Source organism: Scleropages formosus, chromosome 22 (assembly GCF_900964775.1).
Source record: "Scleropages formosus chromosome 22, fSclFor1.1, whole genome shotgun sequence".
Lineage (NCBI taxonomy): Eukaryota > Metazoa > Chordata > Actinopteri > Osteoglossiformes > Osteoglossidae > Scleropages > Scleropages formosus.
The window spans coordinates 17,671,357-17,695,414 of record NC_041827.1 but is presented as its reverse complement, the minus strand read 5'-3'; the positions used below and the strand labels follow the sequence as shown (position 1 = coordinate 17,695,414).

Genomic DNA, 24,058 nt, shown 5'->3' with positions numbered 1-24,058 from the left:
TATGAAGTTTTAACAGCCCTCTGTGTGATGTTTGTTTCCTCACTAAACACTTTGACTTTGGGTTGTCTGAGGGTTTGCTTAGTGAAGCTACTGTGGAAAGAATGGACTAAATCTAACGAATGTATGTGTGGGACTATGGAGGACTTTTAGAGGTTGCTTTCCTGTGGTTACTCGGACGTTCTTCTGTTGGGGAGCCATTTGCACGAACGTCCGAACCTGTACCACGCAGGCCACATCTATAACTAAAAATCTGCTTTAAATCCAGACAAAACGGCTTTTAGGGTGGTTAAATTGGTAATTTGGGGAGGATATCAAATTAATTTGTGCTAACATGGAATGAAAAATTAAGATTACAGCTATGGCCTAATGTGAGGGCAAAATTTAATTTGTGCCCAGATGTGTCCATTTTTGGTTATAACCACAACTCTTTGTGTTATGGAAAAATATATTCCAGTTTTAAACATGTATATTGCATTGAACCTTACAACCTACTAGTTGGGTAGAGGATCAGAACCCTGATATTTATGAGACTTTACTGTAAGTGTAATCTTAGCCCTGCACTCCTCCACCTCTGGCTGCTCGGTTTTTTGATACACAAGGGATCTGAAATTGAAAATTTTCAGGTTCTCAGTTCTGGCCCTGATATAGTGGAGTGGGCTTCCTCCCTCAAAACTGCTGCATCCCTTTCAGCATTCAATCTCCTGTCTGTTCTGTTGATTTCTATCACACCATCTGTCATGATCACCATGTGTCCATCTGAAACTCCTTGTCTGTTTTGCAGTGCAATTTTGTTTTGAGTTGTAAGTTGCTTTAGAGAAGGGCATCTGCCAAAAGGTGTAAATATAAATCATTCAGTTTGTACAATATTGAGCATATTCTGTATTTAAGATCTGAGTCAAATTCACAGCAAGCGACAAAGATAATGTCCTAGTAGATGACCATTACTTAAATGCAGTCATTGTTTTAGGTATTTGTGTCTGTTGTCATTTGTTGTTGCTGGCACTGTTTTCTAAACAGGATGTTGACCTTTGATTCAAAACAGCTCTTCACCCACCCCTGTTCTCTGGACTGTTTGTTTTCCGTATGGTCGTCTTGTCAGCATGAGAGACCCAGGGTGTACACACCCATCCAGATGGATGTCAGTTTGCATCACCTTGAAGCCCTTTGTCATCATAGGGTGGGTCAAGTTTCTGAGCAGCAGCCTTTAGTGTTGTCACCCTTCCCTGCTCATGGAGTCCTTTCTTAGGCCTCTGAGTCCAGGAGTGTTCTTGCGAGTTATTAAAGATATCCTCTCAGGTGTCTGGCTGTTTGAAGGCAGCTGCAGAATGTCAGAGGCCGGTGTGTTGTCATTTTGCACCTGTGGCCTTTGAATGGCTTAAGACTGAGCACCCTCCCCTCCCCAACCTAACCAAACGCACAGAATCCAGCCTTTGGTTCCACCACGCCAGTTTCCTTTCATTTGCAAATCCTTGGCTTGAAAGTTATTTGCTAAACAAATTTCTAAAGGTGCATGGCAGTACACAGCAGCCAGTGTCTGGGAGGGTAAAATGAGTTAGTTTGCCATGCTGTAAAACACATCAGTGACTTTGATTTACATTTATGCATCTGGCAAACACTTTTCTCACCAACAAAATGTACACAGCTCAGGGTGAACAAAAGTACATTTTGAATCCTAGGGCTTAGATACGAACATGTGATTATTAAAGCTCAGATTGCTTGTTTGATGCCAACATTTTCAGAGGGCACATATTCTAGTAGCTGCCTATAGAAGTGCCAAATGAATAGAAAATACCTACATCGAAGTAACAGATGGTGAAGGGCTAACTAAAGAAGCTGTCAAGAGCTCAGAAGAGAAATGGGTCTGAAGGGGAGGGCTTTTTATTTTGACCCTCCTTGAATGCTGGGAGAGATTCAGCAGTTCTGAAGGATAGAGTATGTGGCACAACTGTTTTTTTTTAGATGGCTTTACAGTAAAATCTGTACTTCTGTGCAATATCTAAACCGTTGCAGATATTATACAGCACTTGTCTGTGGAGAAAGAAAAAGCTTCACTAAATGTTCATCTTATTTAGGTTTTTTTTAATACAGGCTAATCCATGTGAGCATGATGCTGTCGGGCTAGGCCTAAAGAAAAGAGGGTCTTCACAATGGATTTGTCTTCCTTGTTGGATGTGTGGTGAGCTCTTCATTAATGTGCTAGGATATTCAGTGAGAAGGCCGCTATTGTTTTCTGTGGTTCCATTCATCTGCAGTGTGTCTGTGTTAAAACATTGTGTACAAAGCTGTGTGTGTGTGCGTGCGCACGCGCGCATCTGTGTCCTCTTATTGTGATGGCTTATCAGTGACTCAAGTTCCGTGTTTAAAAAAAAAAAAAATTTAGCAATGAGAACGGACTCATGGACTCATAAGAGGGTTGCTTTTGGCACTGTCCATTGCATTGTTGTTAATGAACTATACAAGTATCAAATGTAGTTTTAGTGGAATTTGCAGTACAACAATAAACATGCTGGGTAAGGCAGTGCCAGAGGTTATGGGGTTAATGTGAGCACTTCATGACAGTGCAGAAGGATAAGGGTCAGAGTTGGCATGCAGAAGAATGGTGCTGGTGCGGTGTTCTTCCTGAAAATGACCAGTCCCAAGTTGACATGTCATGGCAGGGTACTTGTTTTTGTTTTGTGAGGGGTAACTGGGACACCGTGATCCCTAATGAAGCTGGCGAGAAGGTGTGCAAATGTAGTTTTTAAAGTAATACATGTTAAGGGAAAGACTTGTCAACTGCTCAAAAAATGGGACTTTACTGTATTATATATTTAGTTTGACATTTTGGCTTATTGCATGATTTTGCTACTTTCAGGATATGTATAGAATTTAATTTATTTTATGGGACCTCCATTAAGACCATCTTTAATCATTGACCCTTCCAATCAGAGTTGTCTCCTTCTGCAGTGCTTCTGAAATGACATAGTACAGACTTTCTCCTTATCAGTGGAGGTGTTTTGACTTTCCATGAGGTCAGGGCAATTATCAAAATATGTGGGAGTTGGATGCCTGTCATTCTCCAGAATTGCACAGATGTCAAGTCACCGAGACTGAGTGAACAACACAGGTTGTCATTGTAGAGGATCTTGCAGCCTTTCAGGATGCAGCTACATCCAATAGAGCCACTGCTTCTAGCATCCCAAAGCATGATACTAACAGCAGGGTTTCAGTGAGGTGTTAGTTGAAATGACACGTACTGATGTCTGTATTCATGAAGTAGATCTTCTTATTCACTTTTTGTTATCCTTTATTGGGAGTGCTGATATTTGAATGTGTATCTGATGGCAAAATGGAACCTTTGTTCTGAGAAAAAAGACATTTATTGTTTAAGCAGGTTCCAGGGAATCAGGATCTTGACCGTTAAACGGTCATAGGGAAGTAGGTGGCAAAAAAAAAAAAAAATCCATGCCAATATTCCACCCCCAGCAGTTTCCACAAACCCAGGTATCAAGGTAAATTCAATTGTTTGGCTTTTTCAATCTCAGAAATTGGTCCTGTACATTTAACTTTGTCACTTATATTTCAGTGGATTTAATTTGATATGCTTAAGCTTTAATGCAAATGAAGCCAGTTTATTATGTGGATTCAGTATGTTGTGTTTTGAATTGCTTTAGAATGAGAATGGGTGGAGTTCTGAATCACTTTACCTAGTTTCACAATTGATAGTGTATATAAGCAGAGTTGATCTCGTACTACAGTGGGTTTGGCTGGGGCCTGCTCTCTGGTGGGTCTGGGGTTCGAGTCCTGCTTGGGGTGCCCTACGGCAGACTGGCGTCCCGTCCTGGGTGTGCCCCTCCCCCCTCCAGCCTTGCGCCCTGTGCTGCTGGGTTAGGCTTTGGTTTGCCGCGACCCCACTTGGAATGAGTGGTTGTAGGTGTGTGTGTGTGTGTGTGTGTGCGATCTCATACTAATGAAATCACATGCTTGAGAAGAACTCTTACAGATGACTCTCTCAGGTCTCTGCAAGGGGTGTGAAGCATTTTGCAGGGTTGCAACTTCACACACCCAAAGGTACAAATATTTTATAAAAAGACTCATCAGTGTATTCTTGTTCTGCTATAAACATGACATGCAGTTATACTGTGAGGAGAATTCTTGTCCTTACTTTTTAGGAGAATGAAAGAGGAGGGTCGGGGAGCCGCCAAGTTTATGTCCATGAGCTGTTCCTTGCTGCTCTGTTAAATTTTTTCTGGATTTTTTTGTTCTTTCTGGATGGTTAACTTTGCTATTGACTTTGAGTGTGAATAAAAGTTTTAGCAGCATGTGATGAAGTCAAGAGACCACAAACAGAATGCTGTGTTTATTACATTTGGTAACAGAGCCTGCTGGTAACAGCCTTGGGCAGTAACACATTTAGCAGTAATGAGGCTGATTGTATGAAACCATGGCCATAGAATGAAAGTACTGAGGTCTAGGTACAGCCTTACACTTAACTGATTCAAAGCTCATCTTTTTGCCTTCCTGGCACCTTTGTCCTCATAAAAATACTTGCACAATATAGTCCCCCCCCCCCCCCCCCAAATATTAGCATAATTGTCAGCCTTGTAAAACTGAAGACATCAGGTAAACAGATATATCAGCATTATCAGAAACAAGACACAGTAGGTAGCAGCAGGTTAATGTTCATACCTGTTTTCTACTCAAAAGGACATGGGTTAGAATCTGTGCTACTGCTGTAGTGCCCTTGAGCAAAGTACATACCTTGAACTGATGCAGTAAAAATTACCCAGCTGTATAAATAGTAAATCATGAGAAATTACATTCACCTTCTAGAAAAGTTTCAGCCAAATGAATAGAATAAAAATTATACACTCACTGAGCCCTTTATTAGGAACACTATACTAATGCTGGGCAGGACTTCCCTTTGCTCTCAGAACATCCTCAATTCTTCATGGCATGGATTCCACAAGATGTTGGAAACATTCCTTTGATATTCTGGTCCATTTATGCACATTTAAGCAATTCATGCTGTGAATCTCCTGTTCTACCACATCCCAAAGGTGTTCTATTGGATTCAAATCTGGTGAATGGGAAGACCACTGAAAAACATTGAACTCATCATGTTCATGAAACCAGTTTGAGATGAATTTTGCTGTGTGGCATGGTGTGTTGTCATGCTGGAAGTAGCCATTGGAAGTTGGGTAAATTGTGGCCATAAAGAGATGCACATGGTCAGCAACAATACTCCGACAGGCTGTGGCATTCAAGTAATGATTGGTATTAACAGGCCCAAAGTTTGCTAAGAAAACATTCCCCACATCATTACACCACCACCACCAGCCTGGACTGCTGACACAAGGCAGGTTTTGTCCATGGATTCATGTTGTTGATGCCAGATTCTGACCCTACCATCTGTGTGCCTTGGCAGAAATTGAGATTCATCAGACCAGGCTATGTTTTTCCAGTCTTCAGCTGTCCAGTTTTGGTGAACCTGTTCCCACTGCAGCCTCAGCTTTCTGTTCTTGGCTGACAGAAGTGGAACCTGATGTGGTCTTCTGCTGTTTTAGCCCAGTTGTAAAGAGTGGTTATCTGAGTTACCATAGCCTATCTGTCAGCTCAAACCAGTCTGGCCATTCTCCTTTGACCTCTCTCATCAACAAGCCATTTCTGTCTGCAGAACTTCTGCTCACTGGATTTTTTTTTTTTTTTTTTTTTTTGCACCATTCTGATTAAACTCTAGAGACTGTTGTGTGTGAAAATCCCAGCAGATGAGCAGTTACAGAAATACTCAAACCAAATCTGTGTGTGTGTGTGTGTGTGTGTGTGTGTGTGTGTGTGTGTGTGTATACACATATATATAAAAAATAAACTTTTTATTTAGTTGACCATACCAGTTTATGGGCATAGGTTTGTACAAAAGCAAGAAAACCAGTAAATGTACGTGTAAGATATTATTCTGTGTTCTTAGAGTACCATTAAGTATGCATGGAGTAGTTTAACACTGCTGTTTTTACACTTGTTCATCCATGGCTGCTATTTTTGGTGTTTTACATTGATGAAATCTGTCAAAACACATCTCTTAGAGGCAGCAATGTTCCTGAATGATGAGGAAACAATTTAATACTATATATCGGCGATGCATTTTGTGAAAGCGATTGGGTGCTAGCAATTTAATCAAAAGTTCAGAGAGTATATCACAATACAGTATGGTTTAAGAAGCGACACATTTTTCTGGACTTCAGTGTGCAAAAAGTGTTCCTTTTCAGATCATACAGTCTGCTACAGCCAATTGCTGTCAGCAAATGATGACACTACTCTTCGAATCATGCAAACAATGGATTTGCATTATAACGACAGTGATTGTGTCTCACACCAGTGTAGGTCAACTTGTACACCTGCATTTTGGTGTTCTTTTTCAGGATGAGGCAAAGTGCGTAGGAAAAAAAATCTAAAGAGTTTTACGTAAAGCTGTAAGGATAATTTTTTTCAAAAGCAGTGTGGTTTGAAAGGATGGCCTGTGGCTTGTTACGCAGTAGCAGTTTAGCTTGTTTCATCTGTGTTGAGTGTATATTCAAATAACTTTCCAAATATTTAATTAATTAAATATTGTGATGAATTTCTATCCAGCCTTGGGACTGGAGAGATTATCACCAGAACCCTGGATTCAAGTTCTCCAGCTGTTTGGTTGACCAGTGGACGTTGGTCATCTGGGTTTGTTGGCTTTTGGCCTGCTTTTTTGTCCAAGATGACACTGTGGTTGAGGTAACGCCCTTCTACTTCACCAGAATTGAATGGCCAAGTTAATTAACTGTTTTCATTCTAAAAGATCTTCACTGCTCATGGCTTTCTGGAGACAGCAGTTACTCGTTGTAGATATCCAAGAAGGGCTATTGTGTCCCTTTAGGCTGCAGAAAACCCGAGGGCCATCCATGGTCATACAAGAAGCCTTGAACTGTAATAGTGTCCATAAGGAAATGGAAGGGATTTGAAACTATACAAATAATGCCTGTTTTGGGGGGAAAAAAATGTGTGCTTCCCCTTTGCTCAACAGCAGAGAGCAGGTGTTTCGTTACAAATTCGAACTGGGCTGCCCAACCGGACGCACCCTTCACCCCACTTGCCAGTCAACAGTTCTTGCATGTACAATGTGCCATTCAAACTTCTGTTGCTGTTGTCTAGGAGAAACGCTGGCAGTATGTGGTCTCCCATACATGCTCTCCGCATCTCAGGTTTCATGCGAGCATACGTGTTATAGAACAGATTTTGTGGGTATGCTGGGGGGCGGGGGAATTTGAAATGGTGACGGCTGAGCCCCAGAGCAGATACCAGGAGTCTGGAGAGAAGGAGGGGTCAGAAAGGGCGAGTTACAGCTGTTCTGCTGTATCTTGGAAACTCTATGAGCTGTGTGGCTAAATGCTCAGAATTTCAGACCCCTGAAGAGGGGGGGCAGTGGGTGGGCTCATGAAAATGAGGCATATGGAAGCTATGGGGGGGAGGGGCCTGAGAAGCCAACTAACTGGTATCAAGGACACATAAGGAGTTGGAACACCCACCCTGGTGAGACTTTATATGAGCTTCTTTCTACCCTGATGTGGCCCCTGGCTTCCAGGTCTTCTCACTGAAATGTTGGGGTGCTTCAGGAAGTATCTCCTTACCCTAAGACAATGAAAGCAATGGCTGACCCATGGAAAAAAGGCCGCCCTGCACTTTCTTAGCCCTGCAAGCCAGTGTCTGCTGTATCTCCAGCTTTCTTATGACACAACCTTCCAAATCGCTCTCCGGGCTCCAGTTACAAGAGCTGGGTAGTGTTTCTACAGCATGCCATTCAGGTGTAGATCTCTCCGGAAGCATGTCTTCCAAAGATCTGGCTGGGATTCTGGTTCTTTAAAGATGATGCAATGCAGAGCTGCTTTTGAACACTTTCTGATGATGTGATGCCGGTCTTTGCGATGTTTCATGACTCTCTGCCCAACGGGTTCTGGGGACAAAGCCAATTGCTTCCAACGGAAGACACAGTAGTAGAGCAAGAGCCGGCACTAAAGACCAGGATGCATGTCAGTCCTTGTGCTCAGCTTTTCTGGAAGGTTTTTTTAATCCTGTGTGCTCTACCTTTTTCCCCACTATTAGAATGGGAGTAAACTTTGTGCTTTTTCTGCATTTACTATGGGAAACAGATCCTTCTGCACAGTGAATCCCTGAGTGTTCAGTTCTGGGGTGTTTGCGTACCATGTCAAAATTCCATTATTTTTCACCCTCTATCAGATTGTCAGCTGCTTCTTTAATAAGCCTAAATCTCTATCAGAAATGCATAGTTTCAAGTCCATATGCCCTTATGAATTAAGCCAGTACCTTACATGATTTAGTCACCTGTGTGGAAGGCGTGAGGTACTCACAGGTGTCTGTGTTAAGGTCTGATCGGGGTTGTAGGGGGCACACGTGTGCATTTATATACTTGCTTTGTGGGACTCGTGAAATTTGCTGAAGCAGCAGTACATGATCTTGATCCCTGCAGCAAAGGCAAGTGCCTTTAACAGCTGCGCACTGACCACTTTCCCAGGGCGTTGACCTCTGATCAGGCCGCAGTTAGAGGCAACCCTTCAGAATATTTTTCCACGGTTTTATAAAGGTACAGAATCCCAACTGTTCTGGCTTTGCTCATTTGTTGTGAAAGTCTTGGAACCATTGGGGTGGCTTTGTCAAAGAAGCGGATATGCCCGCTTGGTGTAGCACAGTAAATGTGAAGGGCTTTAGTCAGTCAAATTTGGATTGGGTTTCCAAGATGTGAGGAGTTTAGCTCATATTCTGCACATAAAGCCTCGTCTCTATGCCCACCGGCTGTGGAAATTCAGAGAATTGTTGTATAATAATTAATCATCTTAACGATGTTGCTCAACACAGTACACACGTGCTACGAACAATGGACCTTCTTGTTTCAAATGGCTTCAAGGGAATTAATTTTTATTATTAGCTCCAACACTTACTGTTCTGTTTTCAGAGCAGATCTGACTCCTGAGTTGCAATTCTCACATTTCTAGTTTTCTTTTGAGGTTCTAGTGCAAATATTTAAAGATCATAGCTGGTGAATTGTGTGTTACTTTATTTTTGTTACATTTACGTTTATATTTATTTATTTAGCAGATGCTTTTCTCCAAAGCGACTTTGACTTTCAGTAAACGTTATGTAGTAGCATCAGCCGATATCTTATTCATCCAAGGTGGCTTACACTACTAGATACACTACTTGCAATGAGTTACTCATCCATACAGCAGTGAAACTCGCTCTCGGTGTCCGAGAGCGGGTTTCATTGGTCACTAATCCACTTGAACAGCATGTCTTTGGACTGTGGGAGGAAACCGGAGCACCTGATGGAAACCCACACAGACACAGGGAGAACATGCAAACTGCTTGTCCTAACTTGTTCAGGTAAATTCAGAGATCTCCAGTAGGGAACTGTGTATGAGAGATTAGAGCCTTATCCTGATACCCATGATTCAGAGCCTAGAGGAGCATAGCTTGCTGTTCTTTTTGTTAATTGATTGAGACCACTGACAAAATTAGAGTAAGAATTTGAGCTGCTGGATCAACACCAGGAACACATTTTTGTCTCTTTGCAGCTTGTTTCCCAGATGTGGCGGCAAGTTTTAAAAGCTGCCATAACAAGCTCCTCAGTGAGGTGGAACCCATTGAACCGAGGACTGAGATGCAGCCCAGAAGGCCTTAGTCACCTGTTTGGTCCCACGCCCAGCCGTCTGTTTATCCATAATATGTTCAGATATTAGCCGTAATGCATATACGTCCCATTCTTCAGTTTATTCTGAATGGCGGTATTGTCTTTTTTTTTTTTTTTTTTTTTAACCATGCTATTCACTCATTGGAGACTGGGCTAGTCACACAGTGTTGACTGAGCTTTTCCAATTATACCGTGTTTGTGGGTCCTTGTTGTCCCCTTACACTACCCACAATCAAAGACAATGGATTAAGCAAGCACACTCAATGGGGCCACTGTTCTCACTTGGCTTGGATATTCTGCAGAGTGTGTGAAATATGAGACAATGGCCCTCTAAAACCAGCGGGGGCCGTTTTTCTTTACCGTTGAGCGGAGGTGGAGGGGGTGTCGGGGACGAGGCCCTCTGCGTGAATAGATGCCTCTAATCCGCTTTGCAAGCGAGAGTGAAGTTAGAGCAAAGTCTGTAATCTCAGTGATGAGAGAGGTCAGTCGAAAAAGCATAGAATTAGTTAAAAATAAATCCCTCCGCTGCGCTATTTGGTTTCATCCGTGCGTTTGGTTTCGAATGCAGTTGTCTGCTCGAGGTTACCAGGGTTTTTAAGTGGACTGAGGTCAGCACTGCAGGAAACATCTACAGTGATTTATTTTCTCGCTATTTGTCTTAAGGATCTTAATTTAGACTGTTTTAATCTTATGTTACGATCTTTTTTTGGGACTTTCTTGAGTGCTAAATGTATATTTTGAAAATGAAATGTTCAAAAAGTTGCATTCAAAGTGCAGCTTCAGATATTTTTTCCTCCCAAACATATAGTTACACGTACGTTAATTACCTTATATTTAGACTTTCTGCAAAAGCAGTGGGAACAGCACATGCTTACGAGGCATGAGATACTGTATATCAGTGCTTAGTTTTTTTTTTATCTCAGCCGTCTCCTATTAATGAAGAAATACAGGTGAAAATACACTGAAATCATGAAGCCCCATGATTTTTGGTAGTTTTGCATTGTTTCATCTACAGAGGATCTGAACACGCGTCCTGATTGTGTGTGGGTGGGGTGGGGTTTGATTCACTCGCGCTGTGTATGTTGTGTGGGCCCCCCCCCCCAGCTCCCAGTTCCGGGCTATGACTCTACCCCCACGCACATCCAGCATGGGCCAGGGAGTTTCGTCATTTCGTCAGCTACGGTCAGGGCCAGGTGGTAGCCATGGCAACACTTTGGTGAGGCCTGGCCACTTGCCTTTCAACACACTTAATCTGACTTTCTCTATCCCCCATCTTTGCAAACATACATCATGAATGTCCATGTAAATATGATGGCTGATGTATTTGAAACTCAACATATGCAGTCATTTTAAGGCTGTCTTTTTTTTTTTTTTTTCTTTTTTTCTTTTTTTTTTTTTGCAGAGCAGATTTTTTAGTTTAAGTTTTAAATGCCTATTAAAAATGACACTGATCAAAGGATTTTAATATTACTTGCTAGGATATAAAAAGGATGGTAAATATTTTCTCTGGGACAAAGTGCTTAGCTTAACAGTTCCACATGTCCTTGAGAAGGATGTTTTGAGAGTGTAATTCTTTCTACATGTGCGCATATTACCCCGTTTCATTAAATGGCAATAAGCAAGGCTTAGCCTTTGAGAACGAAACACTCGGCGCCGTTTTGCTTCCTTCAGAAATCCCAGATAGTGTGCATGTTTTCGGAAAGATTTCATGCCTTAAGGAGGATCTTAAGCAACGAGGGAACAGGGTCACAGGAGACAAGTCTGAACACACAGAGTGAAGCAGCTGTGTTGAGACGAGCAGCACTCCGTCTGCTTTACTGGGTGTTCTGGCCGGGACTTGAAATCAGCCCTACCAAGTCGGCACCGCTCTCCTTCCTCCCTCCACTGACCACGACTGTAAACACATATGTAAGTCCTGGTGCGTGCGTTTGGGTCTCGTCTTCAAGCTTTGAAGCTTGAAATTAAATGGATTTTGTGCTGTAGTTGCATGCCGCACAGGAAGTAAACATCACTTGAACATTCCTATTTACCTTTAAATACCTTGACAGTTGAGATCCATTTAATATATTATTGATTTTTGCAATATTCACATTTTTAAAATTGAATACAAATATTTTATTACAGTAGCCTAATGGCAGACTTTACCTTTAAGCTTTTTTGTGCTTTTGGGTCAGCCTGTTTCTCCCACATTTAAATTTTCTATTTATATAGTAATCTTACACAGTATTTTCCTTGTAATGCTGTACTTTTTCCAGCATTCTTAGCTCACCAAAGTGACGATTATAGTTGCGGTTGCTTCTCTTGTCTCAGTCATTTCCCCCGGGTGTGTAGACGCACCTCCGCTCCACCTGCATCTGCTGCTCGAGTCAAAGCTGCGGTGACCTGTGGGGGTGGGAGGATCTGTCAGCCAGCGAGCAAGTTGGCACTTGGGAGAGATATGGCAAAGGTGATTCATTTTGCCAGTCACCACAGTGGACATTGACAGAGTTTTTAACTTGCCTTTACGCTCCAAGGACGCAGGTTTGAATCCCACCCCTACTCTACAGTGCTTGATCAAGGTATTTACCCTGAACTCATACAGTGAAAATTACCCACCTGTATGAAGGGGTGAATAATTGTAAAGTGGCACATTGAAATATGTCAGCTAAGTGAATAAATGTTCATTTTTCTAACTTAATAAATTTCAACTTCTGTACCTAAACTGAATGGTATCTGAAGGCACGTCTTTATGTTTGTTACATCATTATAGTGTAAGTACATTGTAAATTTAAATGCAAATTTCTCCTGCTGCTTGGGAAAAATTTGCTCCTCATAAATGTGAAGAAATTCCTCATAAACCAAAGAAGCTGAATGCTCGTAACTCAAATTTGCATGTCTCAGGGCTGCATTTTTATTTTACTTCAACACTTTTGATTTGTATCTGATCACCAGGCTTCTGTTAAAGCAGGACTTGACCTGTGTGGAAGTGTTGAGTGCTGAGATGCTGCTCTGGGCTTTCCAGAAAGGCCACTGCTGGTGCAGCAGCAGCTTTCCATGGTTACAGAAGATAACCAGTCTATAAGAATTTGATCATTGTTATTCAAGGCAGCTGGTAGTGTAAGTGGTTAGTTGTTGGCTTTGGTCCCAAAGGTTGCAGGTTTGAATCCCATGTCTAGCTGTAGTACCCTTGAACAAGGTACTTACCCTAAAATTGCTCCAGTAAAAAAAAAAAATTACCCAGTTGTACAAATGTGCAAATAACTGCAAGTAGATTAACACTGCAAGTTGCTTTGGAGAAAAGCGTCAAATAAATGTAAAAGATCAACTTTGCTTCTCCGTATGGCACTAATAATGCAGTGCATACCTGGTTGATATTAAGTATAAATTTGTTTGTATACAGGTAGGGTTCCAGAAATAGGGTAATAACCGAATGTTAACGTAGTGAGGAGATTGACCTACGGAAACAACTTTGGGGAGACTCCTCAATCAGTGGTTGGTCTTCCATGTAAGAAAGAGTCCTACAAGTTTCAAAATTCAGCTTTTTAATAAACCCTCTTCGTCTGAGCAGTTGGCGCTGTATTTTGAAATGTGTTCGGAGTCACTTTAGAAATTGGGGCAGACAAGGGGCCACAGCAAGTGTATGGCCATGAGCTCAAGGGCCAGTTTATGGTTGCATGATGTTGATGACTGAACTGTGGTGTGTCTCACTTTTCCTAGCTACTTTTAGACTAAATTTATTAACTTTGATGTAGAGGAGCGACTGTGCCGACTTCAGATGACATTTTTTAAACTACCAGACATTTTCAGAGAACCATACTTGGCCAAGCGGTGTCTTTTGCACAGGAGCTGGAGAAGCGTTTGCATATGGCGCCACTAGGGGGCGCTACAGCGCAGTGCGCTTATCACTAGAGGGCGCTATAGTACCATTGTAAACGAGTCACTATCACTAGTCAGTCGCTTAACGATTGAAAATGAAATCCAGCGATCCGTTGGTAAAAATGGAAGTCGCGTCTATCATATTTTGATTAAATAAATAATTGTGTTTATTTGTGCGTAATGCAGATTTGAATTTTCTCGTTTATGTGTACATGATTGAAAATTTGTTTTATTCCGTCAGGCGATTTAAACCATATTTAATTTATAACCTTCAGAGAAAACTTGTGTAAGACACATGACATCACCGTCCGGCCAACACCTGCCCCCTGCAAGTTCTTACCCTGCAAAAAAAAAAAATCATGCGCTGCATTAAATTCAGTCTTGTCGCATTTTTACGGGAACTGCAGTACATCATTCTACTTTCTGACGTGAAAGTTAAAATGAAGAGAAAAACGAGATTTGTTTATTATTGTCATAGGAATTAGGCGCTGTAACTGGCAATTCCTTCTCAGTACTGAAGAAAAACTTTGTGTTACACAGTAACTTGTTAAAAATGCAGCCTGAACAGACGTCTTTGTTGGGTTTTTTTTTTTTTCACCCTTTCTTCTGTCGTCGAGGCTATGCTGTTTCCTGTCAGTAAATTTTGACACACACCCCTGTGCGCGAGCCTTGGAGAGGGTCGCCCGGCGTCGCGCAGGACAAAAAAATCCCCGACATCCAAGGCGCTCGAGGGATTCGGCGCGCATGCGCAGTGATTGCGTCCCACGCACGCGCGATGCGCGCCCGCTCGGGGGGGAGATACTCCGCGCCGAGGAGTGAGCGGGCGTCGCGTGCACGTCCGCGCGGTCGACTTGCAGCGGGCTGTGAGAACTGACACGACCCCTTTGTCCTCCGCCTCAGAAAATTAAAACGATAAAAGCGAGTTTCCTTGTTACGTTTTTGAACTCTGGCGACAGAAGAAAGCCGCGGGAACACAAGTCTACATTTTGTGTCATAAATCAGCCCTCGACGGTTGAGGTGTTATTTTTTGTTTCGTCCCATTTTCCTGAGAAGTTGGCCGACGCCGAAGGCTGGGCCTTGGCCGTCCCGGGCTCTAACGGTCTCTCCTGTGACCCTTTCACGATTATCTTGTGTTTTATTCTCTTTTGTTGTGATTTCGACTGCGAAGCAGCCGGCGAATTCATCCTTTTCTACAGCCCAATAAATGCTCGTCACGACAATGGACCTGTTGAACTACCAGTACTTGGACAAGATGAACAACAACATACTTTGCTACGAAGGTAAAGAGGACAGGGTGTTAAGGCTGGCTTTTATTTAATAATTTGTAGTGTGTTGTTAGTCCTTAAAATACAGCAGACTTTTCCACTTTAAAATAATAGTTTATGGTGAACTTGAAGTAGCAGCAGTTGCCACGGTGGTAGTAGTTAGTGGAAACTCGCGACGGTAACGCTTAACTTAAGCATTATTATCATCATCATCACTACGCTTTGGGTTTCTGTGATCTATATGTGGTGGTAGTATTTTAAAGTGTATTTTTTGGACCGGTTTGAGACGTGTCATTGTGTGCAGTGTAGAATGATGTCTCCTGTAGAAACTCAGTCCGTTTTCACTCGTTTGGCACTTTTACACTAGCACTAGCGTAGCGCAGCGCAGGCTGGTATTGGTAAACTACAAGGAATAACAACAAGGATTGCGAAGCTGTCGTCTCAAAATAACAGGGTGAAAAGACAGTATTGTTCAGACAACAGTGCAGTTGCCTTGCGATCTGGATGCTGCTGGTTCAAATCTCACTCCTGCCTAATTACTGAAGTGGTATGTGAATTGATAGAATATGGGTACATCATCATAAAGTTGACTGACGTAAGCTAGCTTGGAGAAGGTCAAATAAGTGTTTTAATTGTCGTTTGTAGGAAATTGACAGAATTAATAAGTAAAACTTTTTAGAATTTCAGTATTGTGGTATTTCCAAGAAAAGGTGTTTCTTGATTCAGCATTTCTTGACCAGAGTTTGCAAAATAATAAGTGTCTAATAGGATACAAAGGGAGCTGTTCCTGTTAAAAGGGATTTTTCCCAGTGATACCATCTTCCTGGATTAGTCTTAATTCATTAAAATAATTCCAGATGAGCTGAATTATTTCTAACTGGTTGTAGTTAACTGGTTAAAAGTACTGAGATTGATGTTAGGTTGTTGCTGACTCCCTCTCCTTTGACTCAACTTTCTGTTACCTGACCCTTTTCTCATCATGTGTTCTTGAAATTTTCAGCTTGTACAAGTTCATTAATTCTATTCTCTAATTTTGTGGTTAAGTGGCTGGTTACAGTACTTATGTTTGACATGTTTTCACAGTGAAAGTGAGGCACTTGTGTCTAAGGACTCTGCAGCTGTGAATATGGCTGCTGTTGAACTGTAGAATAAAATGAATATGCGTTAAAATACTTCGCTAGTTCTTTGGAAGGTAGCATAGTGTTTAGAATTGTTAGGAAGGTTCTTGTATAACTTTTCAAGCAGGGTACTTAACCTGAACGAATACAGCAAAAAAATTACTCAGCTGTTGTAATGGGCAAATAACTGTAAGCTGTTGTAATGGGCAAATAACTAAGCAGCTCGGTTTATAAACCTAACGTACAACATGTTGCATAAAGGAATCTTGTAATAAAATTAAATGTGCTGCTCCCCAGTTTACCTTAATGATGGCCAGTGTAAGAAAGAGTTCACTGCGGAGTAAACCAGTTGTATTTTGCCTGCTGTACCATAAGGGTGAGGCTGTTATAAAGTTATGTTGTGCCCTATGTGGATTTCTGTGAAGGATTGAAGGGTCTGTGAAGGATTGTGTTGCCTGACAGTAATTCCAGAATGCTGGAATATGACAGAGGACCTGGTATTTCATCTTAGTTGTCCACAGTAGGCCATGCTGTCTTTTTGTTGTGGGCCATTAACTTGTTAGGAATACAAAATGTTTTTGCTATCTGTGGGTTCTCTTTGTGTGGAAATGAAGAGCAGAGAGAGGTGGCTCTTTTTGAGAACACGTTGAGAGCCCTGGAGTTCACCCAGCACTTTCATATATTTTCTGTTTGCACAGAAAGACATTGCTTGTGATTGAAAACTATCCCTAAACCTGTTACAAAGCTAGATTATGCCATGCCCTTTCCACGTTTTTTTTACATTTTACTGTTTTTGTTTTTCTAAGTAAGGCATGTTTTGTGGTTATGAATTGTACTTTTCCTCACGTTTCATTTAATTATGTAACGTTCACCTTAATGGAGACATCCGTAGTATATTTCTAGGAAATTTTATTGAAAGATTTGGTTTTGTGATTCTTGTTCCTCTGATTTTCTTGTCTAGACATCTGGTCTTGAGCAGAACTAGAGATGGATTATTGCTGAAATTGTATCTTCAGCTTTCAGTCTTAAACACACAGCAGCAGAGCCTTTCAGGCATAAGTTTTCTGTGTATCAGCATAGATTAGTTTTTGCAAAACTTTTTCTTTTCTGAATTTGATTTGTAGACCAGTATGATTTCTATTTGTTGTTTCTTAAAAAAAAAAAAATTACAATATTAATGTTCAGTATTTTGTTTGCTGCATGCCTTCATGTATTTATTGTCAGTTCATCAGACCTCAGAATATTGTTTGTAGAAGTCAAAATTATACATACATGGTGGCATTTTAGGTGCCTGAGGATAAAGCTGCAGATTTTTTTTCAGTATACTAGAGGTTTTATATTTTGGAGGGAGGAACCTAAGAAAATTATTATTTGTGATGTCATAACGTGAATGTTTTTAATCAGTTTTTTTCCCCCCTACATTTAAGGGGTCCCCCCCCCCCCCCCCCCCTATGATTATAGCCACTTTTATAAGTCTTGATAAATGGGCATGACTGAAATACCTCCTACCCTGCTGGTCCTTAGAACAGACCCAGTTCCTAGTTCTTTGAGTAGTTTTGATGCTGGGTGGAGGTACTAATTTCTATGGTACTGAACATACTGAAAAACACAGAGAAGTAGTCTTAACTTCATTATGTGAATTTGTTCAACATAAAAAGTTAATTATAAAATTACCATAGTAGCCAAACTGCTACAAGTTTGTCTTGTGCTTCATTTTTCTCTTTGCTTGAGAATATGGGAGAGCTGATAGTGTAGTGGTTAAAGCTGCTGCCTTTGGATCCAAAGGTCATAGGTTTAAATCCCACATCCATCTGTAGTACACTTCAGCAAGGTACTTAAGTTGCCCCTGTAAAATTGTACGACTCTATAAATGGGTAAATCGTTTTAGTTAGCTGAACATTGTAATTTGCTTTGGAGAAAGGTGTCAGTAAATTTAATAAATGTGATTGTAATAATGTATATTAGTCATATGAAGGAAGTAAAATTTGAAACAATTTATAGTAATTACATTATTAATTAATTGTGCTGGTTTTTACTTTTTTCATTCTTACAGATAGCAAAATGTTTTTTCACTCATCATCCTGCTTCACTTTGTGCTTCAGATAAGTAACCAAAGATAAACTGGCAGATCAATGAAGTCTGTCTAGCTGAAAACATGTGGCTGAGAGATTAATGTAGTGCTAGTGCTATCTAGGATCTATTTTGAAGGGGTATTATTGCTCATCAGGGCTAATTATTGACCATCCCCAATGTGGGTGTCTGGCCAAGCTTGTGTTACCTCTGCCAATCGGAATGTCTCTTTCTCATGTGGGCTAGTCACATGACTTGGTGACAAGGGATGGAAATACACAATTGCAAGTACTTCTGCATGCTCAGTTGCATACTTTCTACTATTTTTAAGTGTGCCAAATAAATAACCAAACACATTTCATAAGTATTCTTGACCTGTGTATTTTATGCATTTAGGGCTTGGTTGGTCAATCAGCTTTGAAAGATAGCTTTAGAAAGTTTGGGTGTCTATTTTTCACCTTTTGAAAAAAACATCTTATACTTATTTTGTCATTTTTCTATCCTGTGGAAGTCCTGCGTTGTGAATATGAGATTATTAGTAAACGTTTGGAGTTTGTTGTGGGGCATATTTATGAGTGTTGGTGAGCTGGTCATCTTCAGTTAAATGTGACCCAGCAAATGACAGCAGACTGCTTTAGAAGGGTCCATGCTTTGAGTTTTTTTTCTTTCTGTTAATAGGCTGTTTCAAGCTGCATAAGTGATTACTGGATGCCAGGCTCTGGTTGTTGCAGCAGCATTCTGGGGCCTTCTGCTGCTTTGCCGAGGCACACCGGTAATACTGACCCACAGGCCCGCCCCTTTGGTCACTGCCGCGACATCATGGGGCTTGTAGCAGCGCCGGCCTGCCTGCGAAGGCATGCCTAAAAACAGGGCCTAAATTAAATCACCCGAAGCTGGGGGATGTGGGGGTAGAGAAGGGGGTAGGTAGTATTTGTGCTGACGGCCGCGCTTTTGCTGCTGAACAAATACAAAAACTGTCATGGTAGAAAGGTGGCTTTTCTTTTTCACATTGTTTCAATGGGATTATTATTCTTCATTGAAAAGGAGGCGTATATTTTATTGAATTTGAGGACTTGGTAATGCTCGAAGATCAACTCTTGGTATTAATCAGAAAGGGATCAAGGATTAGTATCTTTCAAGTCCTTGTTACGTTCTATATTTTTTCTGCACCATTAAAGAAATTGTCTACTTTTTTCATCTTTTTCATTGTGACTGGAATATTCATGCATTTTTGGTGGTCAGTTCAGATTATGTAGAACATCAGGCAAAAATAGCATTAGTTGGCCCAGTTCATGTGTATTCTGTGTACTTTTCAGTGCTGAAAAAGACCTGTGAGCACAGCAAAAGGGGAGGAGGGTGGATGTCTATGATCACCGTAACATGATCTCCTCTCAAGCTTTGTGTTTGAAGTCCCAGGAAAGGCTCTCCTTTGATCATTTACACTTAATGACTGAGTGCTTTTCATTAGGTCAAAACATTTAATGCACTTCACTTAACACAGATAGTGATCTTTATGGTGATGAGAGCAACCCCTCTCAAAGGTTACGGTACCATAAGGGGTTGTCAGAGGGGTAGACCTCTGTTCACCAGTGATCAGCTTCTTAACCCTTCTCACTGTTTTGGCAGACACTGACCTGATTAGACACTGATCAGTTTGTTGTCCTGTATTGTGCCTTATGCTGCAGAAAACCACATGGTGGCACAGCGAGTAGTGTCGCTGTCTCACAGCACCTGGGGGAGTGCGAGAGGACGTGGGTTCGATCCCCGCTCAGTTTGTGTGGAGTTTGCATGTTCTCCCAATGTCTGCATCGGTTTCCTCCAGGTACTCTGGTTTCCTCCCACAGTCCAAAAACATGCTGTTCGGTTTCTCCCATAGTGTGTGAGTGACAAAGTGTGTTTCACTTATGTATGGATGAGTGACCCTTTGTAAGTAGTGTATCTAACAGTGTAAGTAACCTTGGTGAATAAGGTGTGTGGGCTGGTAATACTATAGTATCCATTGAAAGTTGCTTTGGAGAAAAACATCTGCTACATGAATGGAAATGTAATGTAAAGTACAGTAATATGAATGGTAGTGATGCAAGGCTTGAAAGCTCTGTTTTAAATGGTCAGAGTAGCTAGCATTTTCCCATATTCTGCTACTTTAAATCTAGTTTTTACCCATTTAAAATTGCAATAGTTTCCATAAAATTGGAAATAGTCATAACCAGAGTAAGGTATCTGTGGTACATTTATTCCTACACTTACAATGGCACCTTTTATTTCAGCACTACAAACTTGAAGCAAGCACAGATAAGCTATCATGTGTGGTAGGGTAGGGTGGGGTAGGGGGCGAATAATGTTCATTGGGCTGCTCACAGTCTCTTTATTACTGGCTCTCTCTGCTGCCAAAACAATGATGTCATCCTTGTTGCCATGGTGCATGGTCAGACGAGCAGAGACATGCCAGTCAGGAAAATGGGCTGCTTGTTTTGGAGGCTCACCCTTTATGCAGGGAAAACCAAGCTACACTTTTGTTACTGTAAAATTAATAATAGTTTTGTCTTTTTATTCTTGAATTTTGGTATTTTAGAATTGTCATGAAAATGTGTATTTCCCAGAAAAAAACAAATTGTAGCAATTTGTATATTGGATAAGGATATGTACTTATAACCAGTTCAAGTTGGATGGGTGCTGCTGTAATTCTTCCAGGGAAGGGGTAAAAAGTGTCAGCTAAGCTACAAAGTACCTAACTTCACAGGGTTGCTAAGGAATGCTGAGTGGTGGAATGTGGTCATTTGCAGTTATTTAAAATCACTTTACTGTAAAGGCTTCATCCAAAGCCTACACATGATAATGTTTTGATAGTGGTTTGCATTTGTTATACCAATATTTACAGGAGACATAAAATTCACATTCTACTAAATAAACACTTTGAAAAAAAGTTTAAAATGTAAATTTTGTCAAATTTTTGCCCAGTGGAAAGTCCCCATAAGAGGTGACTGCCAATGGTAATTTTCCTGTATCACTCCCACCCTGTCTGCTGTGTTCTCAGTGCCCCTGGGCTGAGATGTCTGGCAGCCTGTACACATTATATGAAGCTGTCTAGGTTTAAAAAAAAAAAAAAAAAAAAAAAAACTTTTGTCTAAATGGATGTCTTACTAACTTTTTGTTAAAATTCAGATTTCCACTCTTTGACATTAGTTGGTCTTTCTTTGTTTTCCTCGTCATCTGGTGTTCAAATGAAGCCTGGTCTTATTGGCTAATAGCTGTGTTCACATTTTATAGCTGTGTCTGCAAAGAGTGTTTTTATGAGGAGATGAGAGTTAAACTTGGTTGTAGTAAATTGTAGGATTGCATCACTGTTGGTCTGTAAAGTATGCTGTACTGGGAATGGAGTGTTCAGGAAGAGCATAGTGGTTAATGTCATAGACTGCAGCCTAAAACTTGTTCATTCAAGGTCCTACCATTATATTCTTGAGAAAGCAATTCAAAAAATTGAGAATTTTGATTTTGTTGTGGGAGCATTGTGTGGACCCTGATGGTTGCGGCCAGTAACAGCAAGCATACTCCACTCTGTTATCCAGGTGAAGCAGCTCTGAGAGGCGACCCCAGGATGCAGTCTGTGTCCATGACGACCACTGTGGCCGGCCACAGGATGGGCCCTTCTCCCATCAGCCCCAGCAAGAGGAAGCATAGTGGGGACCAAGTGGACAATGGTGATGGAGACTGTGATAATGAACATGTGGCCAAGATGAGCCGTCTTTTTGCCACGCAGCTGTAAGTGTAAATTAATACATTTCCCATGTGTGCAGTTTTGTCACTTGTGGTACCTTATTGAAACTGCTCCATGAAAAATGTACACCTTAATAAATTACCAAGTTTTTTACACTGGGTGGGTGCCGTGGCGCAGCGGGTTTAGCCGGGTCCTGCTCTCTGGCGGGTCTGGGGTTCGAGTCCTGCTTCGGGTGCCTTGCGATGGACTGGTGTCCTGTCCTGGGTGTATCCCCTCCCCCTCCAGCCTTCCGCCCTGTGTTGCCGGGTTAGGTTCCGGTTCACCGCAAATCCACTTGGGACAAGCAGTTTCAGACTGTGTGTGTGTGTGTGTGTGTTTTACACTTGGCATCCTCTCAGCAAAGCAGTAATGAAATAAAATGATACACTTCTGTATGTTTAAGGAGGACACAAGTAGTGGTCAGATGTGTGCACCTTTTGTGTATTGGAATAGGGCTAAGTAAATAGGATGGATCGGTTAAATACATGAATACTTAACATGTACTGAGCAATGAATTCAGTACTCCATTGGAACAGAAAAATGTTGCTAAAGGGTTCTCGTGCCTTGGTAATCTCCAGTGGTTGGCATGGTGCTGAGACCCAGAATTCCATGCATTCCAGGACTTTGATTGGAACACAGGGCTGTCCATGGTGCCACGCCATGGTTTCACGGAGGCTGCCATGGATTCTGCAGATTCCTGCCCTGTCGGAGGGGCTTGTGTTCGGTCATGGGATCCACAGACATGGCTATTTATCGTCAAATACTTTGCTGTGGTGCTGGGCAGAGCCGACCTATTTCATTGCCTTGGAATGCTGGGTGACACACTGGTGATCACGGTACTGGGAGGATGCCGAATAGTGACAATGAATACAGCTGACCACAAGCTGGACATTGTGATTGGGGCCTCATGCTTTTCAGTCTGACTGCAAGACTGAAACAAAACATTCACTGACAACTTGAGAATGACAAATCATTATTCTTGCTTTTTTGATTATTTTTTACATTTAATTTGATGTAAATTTGTGGTAGTTAAAGTATCTTACACATAGAACCCCTCCACACCTCTATTTCTGGCATGCTGAGGGTCAACCTTGTGGGAGGAACTGGTATGGTGTAAAACCAGTTCTGTCCAGCCTGGGCTAGCCAGTTGTGAAAGTGGGTCATTTTGCGCGTGTGTAGAATGGAGTTGCAGAGCACTAAGGACAAAGACTGGGAGCACATGGGCATCACAATGACAATCTCAGCAAGCTTTGTCAGCAACAGCACAAATACCGTTATCAGTCCCAATTATTCCCCCTCCCACAATTTGTTTCCACTGTGATTTTGCCAGCAGCTTCTGATTCCAGTAAGTGTAAAGAAAGTGCTCAGTGTCTGTGATGCCGTTTAAAATGGCTGCATATTGTTATGAACTTGGGTTTGCGCCATGTGGTTAGTTTGCATTAATTGGAGGGGAGAATAAGTGGGTGTTGAGAGCCATGTCAGGAAAGATTCATATAGCAAATGAATAAATGTGAATGGCGTGTTGTGCAAATCTGTGCCCACACGCACACAATTGGACCTCTACATGATAAAATGTAAAGATGACTGAGATGAATGTTTGACATGAATGTATAGAAGAAGCAACTGGGAATTATTTATTTATTTTTTTTTTATTATTTTTTATTTTTTAAAAGTGATTTGCTTTTGACTATGTTATGGCATTTGTTTTGGACTTAATCTCTGTCGTTGTATCAAGCATATTGGCCTGTGTAAGTACGGAGGGAAGTGGAATGCAACAGTCAACATTTTTGTCATGGATATAATTTTGTTTTTAGACATGCTGATATGCTACTGTGCTTGTTTGCTCTGGCAGATCTGTAGTCTTTCATTTTGGTACAGTCTTGTTTGGGGTTTTCTTTTTCAGAATGATGAATGCAACATTTTTCTAAAGCCATTTGAGATGTAGCCCAGTAAGGTGGTGTCCCTAATCCTGATTTGTTTAGGAGCAGGTAGCTGACATCTGACCCAACCCACACTGGCTTGACTCTACCCCAGCGTTTCATGCCACGGTTCTTTTTCCAAGGCTAATTATGGGTTTGTAAGTGAACTGGGCTGGTTGGCTGGAAGCAGTGCCCTTTAGTGTTACGATTCACTTTGACTTTCTTCTAATAAAATTGACTTTATCACCAGTCAAACGTGGACTAACACATGGTGGGGTAGAAGAACTTGAATTTGGTCTTAGGGTTCTCATAGTACAATTTTTAAACCTTTCAGATGCATTCATGTGTAATTGGATAAATTTAAGTAA

At 41.4% G+C, this 24,058-nt stretch overlaps 1 protein-coding gene across 2 annotated transcripts in view; it reads left to right on the top strand.

Annotated features, from left to right (window-relative positions):
- vgll4b (vestigial-like family member 4b) overlaps positions 1–24,058 on the top strand; it is a 33,975-nt gene that overhangs the window by 3,333 nt on the left and 6,584 nt on the right. Inside the window, exons 1-2 of one of the 2 annotated variants that reach the window (XM_018744645.2) lie at positions 14,376–14,844; positions 21,584–21,776. In XM_018744645.2, the coding sequence (XP_018600161.1) occupies positions 14,769–14,844; positions 21,584–21,776 (269 nt within the window). In that variant the 5' untranslated portion in view covers positions 14,376–14,768. Of the gene's footprint in view, positions 1–14,375; positions 14,845–21,583; positions 21,777–24,058 lie in introns of those variants that run through there. The other variant, XM_018744647.2, reaches the window with a different exon arrangement.